Here is a 16,196-nt window from a genome sequence, read left to right on the forward strand (position 1 = left end):
GGGAGAAATGCCCCAGGAGTTCACAGAGCCTCGGAGCGTCTCCTTCCCAGGGGCTTCTCCACTTGAACCCGACACTGCGGTGTGCGGCTTCCAGAAGACTTTGAGCCTTGCCCCATGTAGTTGCTTCGGCCCCAGCAGCGGCTCTGTGTTTGACAGCAGTCGGTGTTCAGTAAATATTTGGGGAGGAAGGAAGGAAGGAAGCAAAGGAAATAAAGAGGCTGTTGCCTGAGGTCGCTTTTGCTCTGAGGTCAAGGTTTTATGATTACGTCTTTGGGCTAAGATAGTTTCTTTGAAGTTCTGTTTTTTGAGTTGCGAGTTTATTTGGTTTTGTTTTCACATGGGGTTTTGTCTTGTTTTGTCCACGCTCAGGAGACTGGGGTGCTGGGTAAGCGACACTGTGATTTTCGTGGAGTAACCGTTGTTGAGTCACTTCCCAAGCTCATGTGGTGCTGAGGAACAGAAGCATGGCCTCAGTCAGGGCTCTCGGCGTCCCACTCCACCCTCTTCCCTTCTGCATCCTCTCGTTCTTCCTGCTGCTCTCAGGGTCTTCTTCTGCCCCAAGTGACATTTGCCTGATCATTCCCTTTGGGTCCAGATTTTCAGTTAGCAAATCCAACTAAAAGACCCAAGCCCATACCATTTATTCACACCTTCGCTGGTGCGTCCAGCCTTTCTTCATCCACTCTGTCATCCAGAGAGGATTTATTCGTGCCGCACGCTTTGACAGGTGACCGTATCCGAAGTGAATGGGACTCAGTCTCTGACTCCAGGGATACAGGAAACCAGTGTGTACACAACAAAAAGATGGGGGAAGGCCCCGGGGAGGCAGGGAACTCATTTTCTGGTGGGTATGGGACTAAAGACGTCATAGGAAAAAATGACATGAGAACAGAGTTTGAAATATGCATAGAATCTCTGTACCTCCTTTTTTGCAAATGTGGGGCCAGGTGAGGAGAAATCACTCTGGGCAGAGGTTAAAACCTAATTAATCAGAAGGAAATCCGAGGTTCTCGACGTGAGCTATAAATCTTCCCGATCTGGTGCCTGCCTCCTTGTCCTGTCCCATCTTTTATCTCTTCTCCCCGTTCTCAGTATTTGCCAGCCACACGGGCCTTCCTTTAGTAGCAAGAGTCCTTCACGCTGGCTTCCAGCACAGGACATCTGTGCTCGCTGTTCCCTCTGGAGTCGTTCCCCACGCTCCTCGTGTGGCTGCTTCTTTGTGAGCATCGAAGTCTCAGCTCCAGGGCTTCCTAGGAGAGGGGTCCTCTTAGAATCCCAGTTCCACAAATCAGGACTTATTTTGTCATGATTAAGTGACTCACCCAAGGTCACCCGACAAACGCGTGAACCGAAGCTAGACAGTCCACCTCTCCTCACCGTCCCTCTCACCGTCCAACCGGATCTTATTCGTACATGTTCACGCATGTTTCCTTCTCCTTGTTCTAGAATAACATATGGTCCCTGAGAGCAAGGGTCGTGCATGTCTTGGTCGCCACTGTATCTCCAGCATCTTGCTTAGAGAACACACTCAGAAAATATTATTTTGTGGCCCTAAAAAGACCAAAAAAAGAAAGCATTATTTTGAATGACTGAATGATTGAGAGCTTGGGAGAGAGGGTGTGTACACAAAGGCAGAAGTTTAGAGGTGCCCTACCCCGAGATAAAGAAATATTAAGGAGGCTTAATTAACTGTGACCTCTGAGAACCACATCTCTCTTTTTATCCTTTCACTCAAAGTAGTGACAGAGTTGCTGGAAATACAGGACAGGTAGGAGCAGCACTGTGGCTGGATGGGAAAGAACCAGGGGAAACAGAAGGCTTTGGAGGTGGGGAATCCTCGCAGCACACCCCCAAACACCAACACATCAGCGACGGCTTACTTTTAACTAGGGAGGATAATGGCTATCACTTCGCCAAGGTCCCTTCCGTAGAGCGGTGGTCGCTAAACAGCAGGAAAATAACTTCCTAAAAAGTCCCCGTGGTGTCAGTAACCTAGGAGTCCTCTCCAGCTGACCGAGCCTAGATGGCCCTAGCAGATGGTGTTAATGAGCCTGAAATGACTCGAGCTATTTCTGCAGTCTGCCGCCTGCCCGAAGCTCCCTCCCGGCGCCAGGTCACTGCTCTCTTCCCAGGGAAGGGCCAGGATGCTCAACAGACTATGTCACCTCCTGGGGAGGCTTTCCAAGATGGCAGCGGCTCCTCGGGTCACCACGCCTGCCCAGAGCCACTCGGGCATGGCCTGGACTTGCTGCCACTCTAAATGGAGGAGCCTGGGCCTGCCCTTGGAGATTCTGATTCATGGGGCAGCCTTCCAACTGCTCACCGCACCCTCTGTTTGCTAGCCTCTGAAAGGAAGTCACGTGGCCCGGGGGTTCACAGTTCTAGCTTTGCAGCCAGAAAACCATCACAGCTTCCCTCGAATACATGACAATGGTTTAGTAAGTTATCGTGTGGCTTAACGCTGCAGAACTGGAACCACAAAGTATTGATTACATCGTCTGTGCTAGAGACTATTCGAAGCCTTTTACAGACACCGTCTCATTGAATTCCAGAACAGCTCTGTGACAGAAACTTTATTATCCCCATTGCACACGGGAAAAACCGAGGGATGGAGCATGGATAAATTATTCAAGATCTTATAGGCAGCAAGTATCGCATTTCAAAGTCAGAGTTCTTGACCGTGTGCTGCTGCGTCGACACGTCCGTGACTTTCAGTCTCCCCAAATATGCCCTAATCTGGGGTTGAAGGCACATCGCACTTCCTGTCAATATACCTGCTGTGGTTTGCTTGTTTGTTTTGTAAGTTTTGTTGCCGTATAGGTGACTTAGGTTGTGTTAGTTTCAGGTGTACAGCCAAGTGAATCAGCCATACATACACGTATATATCCATTCTTTTTCAGATTCTTAATATACCCGCCGTGTTTGGGTAGGATTTCTTTTAAAAAGTAGTTATGTTTCCTCACATGGACACCTCAGGACCTCAAACCGAAGACACACAGACACCTGCTGCTTCCGGCCTTGGTCAGAGTGGATTTAGGACCTCAGTGTGAGAACGTGGTCAGTAATGACGTGTGGCCCTTGATCACATGGGCAGAGCAACGCTACACTTAAGCCATATGCTGTTAAGCCCAGGGGTCTTCCCAGTCCGCAGTTCCCTTGCATTGACTGATTCACGGGATACGAAACCATGTAACGAGGTGCCATGAGTGTTTTTTTCCTGGGGTGAGTAGGGCGAGTGTTAGATGGGTCCAATTGCAGCCCCGCTTTCATAAGAATATAGTGACACCCCCACCATACCTTTATTCGTGTAAGCCACCATTGTCTCTATTTCACTTCCAGTGTCTTGCATCATCTCAGCATCAACAGTCTAGAGTTTTTTCCTGGAGGCTGAGAACCTCCTCCTCGCTTAGCTGATTTTCTGGGGTTTTTCCTTTCTCCCTCATCTGAGTTGTAGTTCTCTGTCTTTTCATTTGTATAGGTTTTTGGCGTGGTGACCTTTTTACAGATAATAGGGTTGTAGCCTCTCTTACTTCTCATGTCTGCCCCCCTTGTGGCTGAAGTCAGTATGGGGTTTGCTGTAGGCTTCCTGATGGGAGGGGCTGATGCCTGCCCACTGGCAGGTGGAGCGGATTCTAATCCCTCTGGTGGGTGGGGCTTAGTCTCTGGATGGGATCGGAGGCAGCTGTGTGCCTGAGGGGTCTTTAGGCGCCTGTTTACTGAGGGGCAGGCTGTGATCCCACCTGGGTTGTTGTTTTGCCCTGGGGCTTCTCAGCCCTGACTGGTGGGTGGGGCCAGGTTTTCCCAAAATGGCCCCCTCCAGAGAAAGGCAGCTGCTGAATATTCCCGAGAGCTTTACCTTCAAGGTTCTGCCCTCACAACAAGCCACGTTCACCCCTGTTTTCCCAGGATGTCCTCCAAGAACTGCAGTCAGGTTTGACCCAGATTCCTATGGAGACCTCGCTCTGCCCTGGGACCCAGTGCACGTGAAAGTCCGTGTGCGCCTTTTAAGAATGGGGTCTCCGTTTCCCCCAGTCCCATGGAGCTCCTGCACACGAGCCCCACTGGCCTTCAATGCCAGATGCTCCAGGGGCTCTTTCTCCCAGTGCCGGATCCCCACACGTGGGAGTTTGATGTGTGGCTCAGAACTCTCACTCCTGTAGGTGAGTCTCTGGGAACAGTTTCCAGCCTGTGGGGCTTCCCACCCGGGAGGTGTGGGGTTGTTTATATCGCGAAATCTTGATGTGACCTCTTTTTCTTCTGGAGTAGGATATCTTTTTTAAGGTTTCCAGTCCATTTGGGTGAAGAATGCTCAGGCTTTAGTTGTGACTTTTGTTGTTTTTAGGAGAGAAGTTGAGCTCCCGTCCTTCTCTTCCGCCATCTTCATCCCGTCTCCTATCGTCTGTATTTTAAAGCGTTTCCAAGAGTCCTGGGTCATTCTAAGAGGACTGCCCATGTGGCAAGGTGGAGGAAGGCTGTACGGAGCGTCTGAATGCAGCTGGCCATCGCTCCTAGTCAGCAGGCAGTGTTCTGGCAGTGTCTGTGAGAATTACTCACAGGATGGCAAGGAGAGGGAAATCTTGCAGCTCCGTGGCAGGATGTTCAGTCCTCACGGAATGGGAAGGGGTGATCAGCTCTCAGATGCCACTCTGGCACTGGGGACAGACGGGGCTCCCTTGGGCACAGGATGGCCAGTCCCTTCTGAGTGGCTCAGCTCCTGTTCGGTCCTGACCTGTGGTATCTTTATTTATCTATCTGTCTGTCTGTCTATCTCAGTTTGTCTATCTGCCTATCTATCAATCTATGCTTTTTTTTTTTTTTTTTTGTCATGCACACAGCATGCGTAAGTTCCTAGGTCAGGGATCAAACTCACATCACAGCAGTGACCTAAGACACAGCAGTGGCAGTGCTGGATCCTTAACCACTAGGCTACCCGTGAACTCCTTCCTATTACTGTACTTCCCCAAATTGTCTACAGTGAGTGTCTACTCCTTTTCATATCAGAAAAATAGGTGGAATTTCAAATAAGAAGTCCACACAATTTAAACTATAGCATATGATCAAAATCATGTCAAACATATGGACAGCATAAAGCTTCAAAAGACATAGACCTGAAAGCTAATGGTAATTAAAGGGGGTGGTAGGATGATAGCAGATTTTTCCTTCCTTCTGCTCGTTTGCAGAACCAGCAGCTGAGTGATGTAAAGATCAATAGTTGGAATGACAGTAAGTTTATCATTCTTGTAATTGATGTGCTCATTAGTACCTGAGTTTTCTCTCCCCTGGCTTCCTACATGCTTGTTATCCCCACACAGCAGTGTTAATTATGGCGCTATTACACTCAGATGCTGGGCTACAAGTGGATCCAATGGCACCAGGGAAACACAAGCTAGCAGAATGGGGAGGGGTCTTTAGACCTCACGCCCTCCTGCCTCCTGCTTTCAGACAAGGGGATTTCTGAACACTCCTCACACAGGCGTCAGTTCTTTTCCTAAAAGATAGCCAAGGAGACGCACAGCCTGGACCCTGACCGTCCAACCAATAATTACAAATAATTCGGTCCTACAACTGGCCGAGGAACCCACTACGTTATGGTTTTCATCACTGTCATAAACAAGACTGGTCAGTGTTGTGGGCCATACTTTCTAGATCAGAGTCCAGAATTGCTGAGTTTCTCTGGGTATTGGCAGGAAATACGTAAAGAGAGGAGCGGCAGACGGCCAGGGGTCCCAGCCCTAACGCGCCTCACCTTTCAAGTATCTCTTAATTCCTGCAGCCACTCCTCCTCCATGCTGGTCCCCAAGAAAACACTGATTCTCTTTAATGGCCTGAGCAGAAACAAAAACCTTTATTTTTATCCCTTTCAGGGAATAGAATTTTCAAAAATTCTTTCACAATACTAATATAGCCAAATAAGCTATGAAAATCCAAAGGCCGGAAGGGTACAATGAAATGCTAACAGTGGTTCCATCTAAGAAGTTGAACTGTGTGTCATTTTTATTATTGTTATTATTATTGACCATGTCCGCTGCGTGGGGACATTTCTGGGCCAGGGATTGAACCCATGCCACAGCAGTGACAACACCAGATCCTTAACCTGCTGAGCCATGAGGGATCTCCTATGTGTTATAAGTTTGACTAATTCTTTTTCCCAGGCTTTTTAAAACAAAACATATACATTTTTACTGTGCAGCAAAGCTTTCACTATGTATATGCAGGTCTTTCTTTGTCTCAGGAAGGGTTTCTTCTACTGTATCTTTATTTTTTACTTCTAGTTAAATTGTACCATTCTCTACTTCAAGAATAGTAATTTTCAGAGTTAATGTCATGACTCAGTGGTAACAAACCTGACTAGTATCCATGAAGATATGGGCTCAATCCCTGGCCTCAATCAGTGGGTTAAGGATCTGGTGTTGCTGTGAGCCGTGGTGTAGACTGCAGACACGGCTTGGATCCCGAGTTGCTGTGACTGTAGCATAGGCCAGCAGCTAGAGCTCTGATTCAACCCCGAGCCTGGGAACTTCCATATGCCATGGGTGTGGCCCTCAAAAGACCGAAAAAAAAATCTGTATGCTGATTTTACATTTTCTGTTCTCATATCTATTAATTTCCCCCCAACTTCTTTTACATTCTTGGGGAACTTCTCCATTGATTTCTATATCACTTGTATGATTTTTTTCCTACAAGAACAGTTTACTTTTTTCTTTGGCTGCTGTTAAAATATGAGCTTCGCTGCATAGTTCTCCATCTCTTTTTTCATCTTGGCCTGTCTTTTCATTTAGTGCATTCTCTTCTTAAGCATATTTTTATTATGCATCAGAAAAATTATGACTTCTTGTATTCTGTTGATTATTTCTTAATCATTTGTCCTTGTTTCTGAAGTATATCATTTTCAGGTATAGCCTCTTTTTTTTTTTTTTCTTTTTAGAGCTGCACCTGCAGCATATGGAAGTCCCCAGGCTAGGGGTCAAATCAGAGCTGCAGCTGTTGGCTGGCCTACACCACAGCCACAGCAATGTAGGATCCAAGCTGCATCTGGGACCTATGCTACACCTTGTGGCAATGCTGGATCTTTAACCTACTGAGTGAGGCCAGGGATCAAACCCACATCCTCACAGAGACTTTGTTGGACTCTTAAGCTGCTGAGTCACATGAGAACTTCAAGTATAGGTTCTTATTTGTCTTCAGTGAGGTATTATCTTTTTTTAGCAGGATTTTTCACAAACTGGTACTTAAGTGTCCCTTGATGTGGCATCTTGTCCACCTGGGGGTGGCTGAGTTTCCTTCTTGGACCAGTGGCTATAGCATGAATTAACATATGCAACCCCTAATCCAGTCCTCATTTGGATGAAATGAGCTAGTGGTGAACAGAATCCGGTGGGTTGATGCTGAACTAGAGAAAAAGGAGGGCTCTGGACCCCGGGAGAGAGAGGGGTCCAGAGAGTGAGATAAGATTGTGTGCTCAGCCAACTTTATCTTCCTTCCAACCTTGGCCTTTTTCCTTCCCTCGGGATCTCAGCGCTCCCACAGGGTGGCAAGGAAGAGCTGTGAGCTGTGAATAAGGGTGATGAGAAAAAAAGAGGCTTCTACAATCAGATACATTTAGAAAATAGGATTATATAGAGATTAAGAGGCTTATTTATTGTCTCATACTCAGACACTCATAGGCTGCGTGTATTGTGAATTTCTAGGAAGTGACTCTGCTCTGCACCATTTCCCAGACATCCCTGGCAGCGGTCAACCTTTGATGGAGTTTCTTATTGGACAAACATTTCCTGGAAGACACTTCTAGAAACAATGTTCTAACCTTTGTACCGTTCCCAAGGTCACTTACTCTGGCCATTCTCTGCCGTTACAGATAAGGTCACAGGGGCAAGCTAGTTACAACACACCAACTCCACCAGGCTCCCTAGAAAAGCCTGGAAGCATCTGAGGGTGTATCAAACAAAGTCCGAGTGCCCAATGCACAGTGAGGCCAAATCTGCCAAAACGTCAGAGTTTGGAGCAAAGAAAGATGTATTGCAGGGCGCAGCAAGGAGAACAGGTGGCTCATACTCAAAAACCCAGATAGTTTGTGGGAAGAAGATTTTATAGGCAAAATTGGGGTGAGCGTTGCGGGTGTGTGATTTTCTTCCGATTGGTTGGTGGTGAGGGCGGGGCTCCAGGTTACTGGGTGCTCAGCCAAAGTTGCTGTCCTCCACCCGGTGGGGTCCTTAGTTCTGCAGAAGAGCTCAAAGGCGGAACCAGGACCCTGCCCCTTTGCTGCACTCTTATTTCTGGACTGCTCCTCTCTTGTCTCTGCATCCCCTCCCTTCCCTGTCTGAACGTGCCCTTGGGAACTCAGGCAGGTCTAGAAGGCTGAATGAAGTCTGTGTCCTACAAACACGAAACGGGGGACACAGGAAGGTTTTGTATGTGGGAGCCCCACCAGTCCTGTTTGTTTTCAAGGGGTAGATAAGCCAGGACCAGCTGTGTAGGTGGGCTGTGAGCGTTTCCTGCCCTCCTTGGTGATGGGTGAAGATGAAGGGAAGAAGCACGTCCAATTACAGAGAGTCAGTGGTAAGAAGTCAGTCATAAGCCAGGCCCCGCCTTCTTTTCCTTTTCACATGGATTTGGCAGCGCAGCCTAGAAGCAGGGAGTATTACTGTGACGTCTGAGGAGGTGAGACACTCTCTTGAGCTGCTATAGCTCATGCTTTCGTGTACAATTCAGAGTATTCGACTAGAGGGGGAGGAGGAGCTCTTTGACTCCAACGCCTTTGATTTGCAGGTGAATAAACTGTGGGTCTGAGAAGTAAAACAGCCTGGCATAGGGCACCCAGAAGAGCAGCTCGGAGTCTGGAATCCTGATCGCCAGTGCTCTTTCCACTAAACCGTGGTGCCTCGTATATAACTTTTAAAAATATGAGTGTAGGAAGGGGCTCCCGTATGGCTCAGCAGATTAAGGATCTGGCATTGTCACTGCAGTGGCCCAGGTTGCTGCTATGGCGTGGGTTTGATCCCTGACCTGGGAACATCCACACGCCATGGGTGTGGCCAAAAAAATAAGATTGTAAAATTAACGACCAAATAGCTAAAGGTACTTTATTTTAAACAGTTTTTCATCGCTCTAAGACAATAGCAAAATTTAAAGTTTTCTCATTTTTCCATTTTGGTAGAAAAAACATTTATTATTTTAGTCATTCAGTCCTCTGTCCATTCGTTCAGCAGGTGTTCTACCTGCTGAGCATCTGCTATACACCAGGCGCTGTACTGGGGCTTGGGGTATAATGACGGAAAAATCTGATATCATCCCAGCTGGTGCTTTCATGAGGCACATTATATATATATAAAAAAGTCCCACAGGGAGTTCCTTGGCGGTCTTGTGGTTAGGATTCAGCACTCTCACTGCTGTGGCCCAAGTTCAATCCCTGGTCTAGAAAATGAGATCCCCCATCAAGCCGCTGGTGTGCTGTGGCCTACAGAAATTAAAAAATAATTGAAAAATTTTAAAAAGAAAAGATGAAATAAACAAAGTAGCAGTAAGAAGAATATCTTTTAAAAAAGTCACATAAGCCAGTATTACTGGGCTGATTCTGACAAATTGCACATGTATTAGACATACAGAGACACAGAAAGCCAGAGTGATAAGGACTACAGTGAAATGAATACTGAGCCATAATGACAGAGAATCAAGAGGCCTAAAAGTGGGAATGTTTTTATGACCCCGGAATCCCATTTGCTGGAAAGGTGGAGGCAGCAGTTTAAAAACCAATGCCCTCATCCTCGTGTCTTTGAAAAGGGCTCTAGGAAAGATCCCACCCACCCTGATGGGTCTGGACTCGGTTCCTTTTTGCTAAACCCAAGCGACTCTCTCCCCATCTTTAGCAACACGGCTTTCTGGTGGAGCAACCACCAGGCGTTTATAATCGTGACCTGGAGTTGAAGGGCATCACTGATCTGGTGGGAACAGCTGCAGGGAACTCAGGAAGTGCTGAGAGTCCCTGTAATGCTTGCGGTAAAAACACCTCAGTGGGCAGTGGGTGGGAGAGAGAATGCAGAGCAGGAGAGCAGAAGCCGCTGCGGGGCAGGGCTGGGGTGGAGGGCACGTCACCCCTGGGAAGGTCTTTCTTTCTCCTCCACCTCTAAGTCCTGGGAGAGCTGCTGGAGGCCACCTTCCTGGTTTCACCAGGTGGAGAAATAAGGAATCCGTGGAGGTTTTGGAGGGAGGCTGTACAGCCCTCCTCCCACAGGCTCTTCTGCTTTTCCCCGGATGACATTGCTCAAGTCCTCCATTCTTGTAGAACCGCAGCTCTCTTCCTTTTTAAAAGCCCTCCCTTGAGGAGTTCCCACTGTGGCATAGTGGGTTAAGAACCCGACTGGAGCAGCTCCGGAAGCACAGGTTTAATACCTGGCCTGGCACAGTGGGTTAAAGATCTGGCATTGCTGTAGCTGCGGGCAGCTCAGATTCAGTCCCTGGCCTGGGAACCTACATATGCCACAGGTGCAGCCATAAAAGATAAAATAAAATAAAACCCCTCCTTTGAAAATTTAATGAGATTACAAGGGTTAAGCCTGGCACATAGTAGTTCAATACCTGTCAGTTCCTCCTTCCACCCTTTTCCTGCTTCCTAAGTTAGCTTGCTTCTGAGCTGTGTCACTAAATGCTGGACCCTAGCTTATCTAGGTCTCAGTTTCACTGTCTGTGAAATAAAAGAATAGAGCATGAGGTGAGTGCTGGAGCTCCCTTTAATTCCAGCACCTTGGGTTCTATCATAGCTCACCGCGCAGGGAAGGAACAGCAGACGCCAGGATTTTTGTGACCTGGGTCGGTAGGGTGAGTTCTGGGACACTCCCTGGCAAAAACCGGGAAAGAGAAAGGACCAGGAAAGGGCCGCCACTGCAGTGTGCATTCCTGCACACAATTCACGCTCAGTTGGAGGCCCTCCGCTGGAAACCAGCCTTTTTCATCAGCAGCTTCATTTGCGGCAGAGGAGTTGCTATTTGCAATAATGTCAGTAGCTGGCAGTTGGGATTCAGTGGCTCCTGGCCTGAGCCATTACCAAACAACCAATTTTCACTTTGCAAGTCAGAATGACCCCTCCAGCTCTCTACGCCAGAGGGGAGAGGAGCTGTGGGTCTCCACGGGGACAAGTTTGAGCACAGAGCCCAGAGGGGCTGCTGATGGCTGTTTCTGGCCTGCGGTGCTTGCCACGGACAAGCTCTTCACACCACCAACACATAGCTTTTCTTGTTCAGGAAGCCCTCAGGAGCCTGTCCATCCTTCCTAGTGTCAGAAGGAGGAGGGAGGAAGGCAGGCAAGGAGGAAAAAGGAAAACGGGAAGATGCGGCTGTTCAGAGCAACAGATAGAACATCGCGTGGCCCCAGGAGTCCTGGTACTCCGCTCGAACCTGTCAGAGGCCAGCCGCCTGGCCATAGCTGTCACCTCCTGTCTCTGGATGCACTTTGCTCACGTGTAAAGGGTCACAGTTAGGTGAGGTGGTCTTGGTTTAACGTCCCTTCTCCTTTAATGTTTCATGACTTCATTCTTCTGAACAGGGAAGGCTGGAGAAAAGGCGGCAGTGGAAGAAGAGAAGGAGGTGGCAAGCAGTGGGCGAGGCTGCTCTGAGAAGAAGAGAGGAAGGTGAGGATGGCTGCGACAACACGGAGGAAAACAACCCGGATTTGCCGAACGTGTTCCTGGCAGCGCAGTAAGTCATCTCCACAGACATCATGATGACAGTCATTATCAGAGACGACCAGAGTCCTAATTAACTTCCTAAAGGGCAGCATCCTGCAGGTGACTCAGGAATGCTTCCCCCACCCCTGCCCTGCACCCACCCCCAGAACCCAAGAGCATCCTCCCTTCCTGAGTCGAGAGTTCTGGGAGCCAAAGCAGAGGATGAGGGAAGCATTGGGGCTATGATTCTATCCAGCTGGCCTTGAGTTGCCCAGGACGGCCCAGTGAACACCCAGCCAAAGTTGGCCCCGAAGAGATGGGTCTGACACCCACGTGCTCTGAGCCTGTATCACTGCATCAGCATCCTAGGCCCTCTGCCCCATTGAGGGCTTTGCAGCCACTTCCTAAAGACAGGTGGACCATATGCCAAAGGCTTCTTGTCCATAGCAGGACCACTTATGACTTTTCTGGCTACTTGGTCCCGTTCTTATTCTACCTGGCTTTGCTTTAGCTCTACTAACAGCAGGGACCAGCTCAGCTCCTCACTCTCCTGGCCCCTAGGGTGTGGCTGGTCTCTGATCCTGAATCCCCCTCCCTCGTTGACTCAGAACAGACCCTCAGGGCTCTTTGCCTCTCCCTCTGAGTCTCCTAATAACTGTTTCAGGAATTGCTTGTGTGCAGCCCAGAGCACCTTGCTCTTACCAAACGGTGAGGAATCCACTCTAAATCTTAAGGACTTCACTGCTGTAATTTGTTTATGTTTTTATTATATTTACAAGATTAAGGGGGAGGGAGCAAGTAGTCAATTCAGAGACAGTTTCTGAAAAGACATCCGGTTCAAATCTTTTCAGGGAATGGATAGCATTTTTAAAAAATTTTAAGTGATGGAAACCATTATAATTTCTCACAAAAGTTTGCAAGTGATGTTGGATTTGTTTGTAACCTGTTGCAGCAAAACCCAAGTTCAGAATAAGAATTTAAATCCTAGGAACTGTAATGGATGAGATCTTATGGGTTTGTGGTCTTGACTCTGTCTGCATATGAATCAGAGAACAATGCAAGAAAAACCAGTATTGCCTCAAAGCTAAGGTTAGAGTTGGGGTAGCTACTCTAAAAACTGGAGGGGGTTTTAAAGCACCCACAGTGATTATAGCAAGCACAAGCACACCCCAAGAAGGTGATATTGGAAAGAGATTTACTGTAAATTCAAAACTTAGGACTAGGAAGATTTCATTAGGCTGAAATTGAGACCGGTTGTATTAGGAAGGGCATAAATTTGTTTTAGGTATTGTCGTTCTGCGGTATTTCTCCAGTGCAATTTTACAATTTACACATCACTATAGTCATTTTTAATCTCTATATCTATTATTGCTATATTAAAAGCTCATTTGAAAAATAGATTTAGGAGCCCTGGCATTTGGTTTCTTGTATTTCTACATTTTCCATTCTTGGGACCAGCACGGCAGCGAACCGGCTTGTGCATTTATATGTGGTGGCCGAGGGCATTAAATGGGGGCTCTCAGTCAAGTTGTTAAATAGTGGGGCTGTGGATCCTAGCCTCAGAAAGACCCGAAATTCTAGTTAAAGTACGCATTCCCGATTCCACAAAAGTCTTCCAATCTTGGACAGAGACCCAGAGATCAAAATCTCTTGGAGCAAGACCCCAAATCAGGCTTTGAGTTGGAATCCGCGGCCGACCCCATTTTCCAAAGATGGCTGCAGCGAGATCTCTCTCATCCCACATGCTCCTCTGCCGTAGAGTCTTGCCTCCAAACCTTCAAGAGGCGGGGTCTGTGCTTTAGGGTTGGCTTTGATGTTCAGACTGATGATTGTTTATCTATTCACCCGCTCCATAACACGGTTATTGATTGTCTGCTATTGCCCGATTGTTCTGAAATCTGGAGATACAGCGAATTCTAGGAAACATGCCCCAGTGTTAAGCATGGCCAAGCAGAGCGTGGCTGGGGAGGAGGGAATGGATAGAACAAAGAGATAAATTTATTGGCAGAATAAGGTAATGTTAAATGCTGTAAAAGTAACAAAGCCAAACAGTGTTATGGGGGAGGCACTGTTTTATGTTGTGTGGTCAGCCTCTCGGAGGAGCTGTAGTTTGAGTTGAGACTTGCATTTGCTTCTTGGCTGTCACAAAATGCCATAGACCTGGGGTGAGGGTGTGTGGGTTAAACAACAGAAATGTGTTGTCTCCCAGTTCTGGAGGCTGGAAGTCCAAGATCAATGAGTTGGCAGGGCTGTTTCCCGCTGAGGGCCATGGAGGAGAATCTGTTCTTGCCTCTCTCCTGGCTTCCGGTGGTTTGCCAGCCATCTTTGGCATTCTTTGGTCTGAAGAGGCATTACCCAGGTCTCTGCCTTCCTCTTCTCGTGGCCTTCTCCCTGTGTGCCTGTCTGTCTCCCAAGTCCCTTGTTTGTAATGACACTTGCCATATTGCATTAAGGGCTCACCCTGGTCCTGTGTGCTCTTATGATAATTTAAATAACTGTGGCTGCAGTGGTTGTGTTTCCCAGTGAAGTCTATTCTGAGGCAGTAGATGTTAGGACTTCAACTTCTGAATTCAACTTTTAAAGGACTGGAAAGATGGGGATCCCACCATACAGAGATCTGGAGCTGAGCATACCAGACAGAGGGCAGAACCAAAGCAGAACTAAGTTTAAAATTCATGAGCTACACCAGCAGTCAATGCTGGAACAGGGGGCTGTGGGAGGGCTCAGAATCAGCTTCCTCTTCACTGTGAACCCTCCTTTAAACCTCACATCAGTGGGAGTCTGAGATGCCTGGCAGTGGTGGTCCCCTGTGGTCCCCTGTGGTCCTGTCAGGTCTGCTCTGGACACATCACTCTGAGCTCAGCCCTCCTGACCACCCCCACCAGCATGGCTTTGGTCAGGCACTTATTTCTCTTCTTTAGACTCTACCCTCCCATCTATCCTTTGGAGTAGCAACAGAGTCATTTTCTAAAACAGAAATCTGCTCTCACTCATTCTAAAAAAAAAAAAAAAAAATTCCTCCTTTGCCTCTCCATCATTTGCAAGATGAGGAACAAAAACCACCAGCATGGGGCAAAAGGTTATACAAATCCAGCTTAGTTTTCAGCCTTTCTATAAGTTGGTCTCACCTCCCATTCCCCAGACTCCCTGTGTCCTTTCTGGGCTCTATTTTTGGTCATGCTTTCCCACTCTTCCCACTTTGTTCTTTTCTTGATGAACACTTTATCTTTTAGGAGCGAGTTGGGTATTCATCTCCACTAAAAAACAAACAAACAAAAAAAGCTCTTCTTCTCCATTCTCCCCTGAAAGCCACCCCACCCTCCTTTGCTTGAGATGGAATTAATTGCTTGTTTATTCTTGTCCCCATGGCACTTTGCCTGGCATTTGTCATCTTGGCTTGAATGCACTCATTTGAGTACTGATTATTTGACTCCCTTGCTAAAACCATGAATCCTTTGAGGTCAGTGACAGTGCCTGGGACAGTAGGTGTTCAGTAAATGGTCACCAGACTGAATTTAGTGGAATACTTGTGATGAAAGGCGTGCTGGCCTTCAGATTAGCCTTGTTGTAACTCCTGTTGACCTGAAACACGTAGTCAGCCAGATGTGTATCCAGCCAAGATGGGTCTATTCAGGATCAGCAGAAAATTGCAATTCAGAGTCTGCAACCATGCAGAGCTGCATGTAAGTCCCTTTACAGCAAGAGGAGGAGAATGCTTTTGTAGAGGGAACAAGGAAGTGGGAAGGATGATAGTAAACAGCATCCATGGGCTTTTCATTGGCTGAGTCCTGGCCGGGAAAGAGCAGTCTATCTTCTTCCTGTTGGCTCTGCTATCATCACAGCGCATGAGAGCTCCCCCTTCTGGTCTCCCCCTTCTGGTCTTCTTCCTGTTGGCTCTGCTATCATCACAGCGCATGAGAGCTCCCCCTTCTGGTCTCCTGACTCTGTGTAACTGGGGTTTCTGATTATTAATGTTTTATACCCCCCTTTTGTCATTGACATCAGTGGACCAGGATGAGAGCTAATATTACCGTCTCTGTCAATATCTGTATCACCATCAATATAACTTAGTGGATTTGACATCTAGGCATGAATTCAAGTCCATTAAGATTGGGTCCCATCTTAATCTCTTGGGCCTCAGTTTCATAATCTGTAAAATGAAGCCTTTGGACCAAATGAACTGTAAACCTTTTGCTTGTTAAAGATGTAGCATTAGCCCATCTTTGATGCTGGAGTCACAGTTATATAACAATCATGCCACCATCACCATTAACACCTGTCTTGCTGTCCTTTTGCTTAGTTTCCAGGACTCTAAGCGGTGGGTCCCACTTCACAGTTGCTCCTGCTGGTGTTTGGGGGGCTTTCGGCAATAGCTCTTTTGAAACCCACATTGCTTTTAGCATTTTTTAGAATTGTGTGTTAGGAGAAGGGAATGGTTGAACTTTGCACATTTTTTGGTGGTTTTTGGGGTTTTTTGTTTTCCTTTTTTTTTACTTATAAGCTCCTGGGTCATGTTAAATTACGGCAGCTTTCCTGAAAA

The 16,196-nt window shown here is 47.4% G+C and overlaps 1 protein-coding gene across 2 annotated transcripts in view; it reads left to right on the forward strand.

Moving 5' to 3' along the window:
* The window catches only part of SHISA6 (shisa family member 6), a 408,603-nt gene that overhangs the window by 96,061 nt on the left and 296,346 nt on the right, over positions 1 to 16,196 (forward strand). For both annotated transcript variants that reach the window (XM_084986184.1, XM_084986185.1), the window contains exon 4: positions 11,536 to 11,687. In XM_084986184.1, the coding sequence (XP_084842310.1) occupies positions 11,536 to 11,687 (152 nt within the window). The remainder of the gene's footprint in view (positions 1 to 11,535; positions 11,688 to 16,196) is intronic.

The sequence above is a fragment of the Sus scrofa genome, chromosome 12, assembly GCF_054392235.1.
Source record: "Sus scrofa isolate SSC_HxYL_T2T_F1_AM1 chromosome 12, Sscrofa_HxYL_maternal_Yorkshire_Landrace_v2.0, whole genome shotgun sequence".
Lineage (NCBI taxonomy): Eukaryota > Metazoa > Chordata > Mammalia > Artiodactyla > Suidae > Sus > Sus scrofa.